The sequence below is a fragment of the Gastrolobium bilobum genome, unplaced genomic scaffold (genome assembly GCF_033153095.1).
Source record: "Gastrolobium bilobum isolate Gb01-03AN ecotype WA unplaced genomic scaffold, APGP_CSIRO_Gbil_v1 utg2368, whole genome shotgun sequence".
NCBI lineage: Eukaryota > Viridiplantae > Streptophyta > Magnoliopsida > Fabales > Fabaceae > Gastrolobium > Gastrolobium bilobum.
In genome coordinates this window covers 171,389-173,180 of record NW_026898232.1, presented here as the reverse complement: position 1 = coordinate 173,180, position 1,792 = coordinate 171,389, and the positions used below count along the sequence as shown (strand labels likewise).

General features: G+C 34.0%; 1 protein-coding gene across 1 annotated transcript; it reads left to right on the top strand.

Moving 5' to 3' along the window:
* The first annotated feature begins 848 nt into the window (after nucleotides 1-848).
* On the top strand, nucleotides 849-1,792 carry LOC133314093 (probable glutathione S-transferase). Its single transcript, XM_061515535.1, has 2 exons — nucleotides 849-1,190; nucleotides 1,457-1,792. The coding sequence occupies exons 1-2, from the start codon at nucleotides 876-878 to the stop codon at nucleotides 1,790-1,792; spliced, it is 651 nt and encodes a 216-aa protein (XP_061371519.1). The 5' UTR covers nucleotides 849-875.

Below are 1,792 nucleotides of genomic sequence, written 5' to 3'. Positions count from 1 at the left end.
AAGTGTTGGGTGTTAATATATATTATTTGTTTTAAATAATATTTATTATATGCTTTAAAATATTTTTTTATCTGCCTTAATTGATATATGTTATTTACTTATTTTTGGTTGTAGATATTATTTGTTTAAAGTAAAATTGTATTTGATTGTGTTGATTGATGTGTAGTGGTAGTATATTATAACCTGTATTATTTTTTTTATTCTCATTTAATATAACCGTCCTTCTCCTTCCATTAGTCCCCACTTTCCAACCCACTTAACTCACTCCCCCTCAGATTTTCTTAAGAAACTATTTTTCCCCTGTTTTCAAAAACCTCATTCTTGAGATATATAGTCTCATATTAGTTGTATGAACAATTAAGACCTTAAATACTCTCACTCTTTGAGCTAGTTTTTGGGGTGAAGTATCCGGTTCTTTACACTCATAATCAAGAACAACCCCTTTCGTCTATTATTGCATGATTTCCAAAATACAGGTATATTATAAAATATTATTTTCGCTTCATTAGTGCTAAATTACATTATACATACATATAAGTTATTTATATAATTTATTTTGAGAAGAGTAGACCCCAGCTCTCTATCACCAAATATTTTTGCTATTGTTTGTAGTTATGTATTTTTGTGCCCTTGTTGCTTCGGTTTTGTTGTTCCATGTTGTCTCATTAGCCGTCCGAATAATGTACTTATGAAGAAATGACACATAGAAACATCCGTGGCAGGGTCCCATTTTTTTCTTTTGCTGGAATAGTTTATTGCAATTTTTGTTTTCATACTACTCCACATTCTCTACAAATTGACTAGCCAAACTCCTATGTAACTCACTTCTTCATCCGACTTTAGTTTTCTTTCATTGGAGTCTTCTTTCTTAAGAAATGGCAGATGAAGTGATTCTGTTGAATTTCTGGCTAAGCCCTTATGGTATGAGGGTCCAGATTGCACTAGAGGAAAAGGGCATCAAGTATGAGTACAAAGAAGAGGACATGAGCAACAAGAGCCCTTTACTCCTACAAATGAACCCAATTCATAAGAAAATACCAGTTCTCATCCACAATGGAAAACCCATTTGTGAGTCACTTCTTGCTGTTGAGTATATTGATGAGGTTTGGAAAGACCAATCTCCATTGTTGCCTTCTGATCCTCACCAGAGAGCCCAAGCTAGATTCTGGGCTAACTACATTGACAACAAGGTACTTCTTTGGCAAGGGTTTAAACTTTCTCATGTTGTATCTCATACATATATATAAAAGTGTGTAGGTTACCTGAGGAGAAAAAAAGAAAAATTCTATCCGACACACTAATATACGTATGTAAGAGATAATTTTATCTCCTAGCTACAACATGAGAAACTTTTAATGTTTTGGTTGCGATTATTTTTGCTCTTCTATCTTTATCAAATAGCATTTAGTTTGAGAAATTGTCAAAAAATGTTAATGTCTTTCACTATGTGAAATAGGTATATGAGGTTGCCTTGAAGTTATGGAAAACTAAAGGAGAAGAGAAAGAAGCTGCCATGAAAGAATTGTTAGAATGTCTTAAATTGTTGGAAGAAAAGCTGGGAGACAAGCTTTATTTTGGTGGAGACAAATTTGGACTTGTGGATGTGGCACTTGTTCCTTTGTTCTGTTGGTTGTATACTTATAATTTCTCTGCCATTTTAATCAGTGAAGCTGAGTACCCTAATATCATTGCTTGGGCCAAGAGGTGCACCCAAAGAGAGAGTGTGTCCAAGTCTTTTCCTGAGGAGCACAGGGTCAAAAGTTTTTTAGCAGAGAAAGGACTTGGACAGTGA

Excerpts from the sequence above, each read along its gene's own strand:
- LOC133314093 (XM_061515535.1), top strand. The coding sequence starts at position 876 with ATGGCAGATGAAGTGATTCTGTTGAATTTCTGGCTAAGCCCTTATGGT. Across the intron at positions 1,191-1,456 it reads CTAACTACATTGACAACAAG|GTATATGAGGTTGCCTTGAA; the intron begins GTACTTCTTTGG and ends TATGTGAAATAG.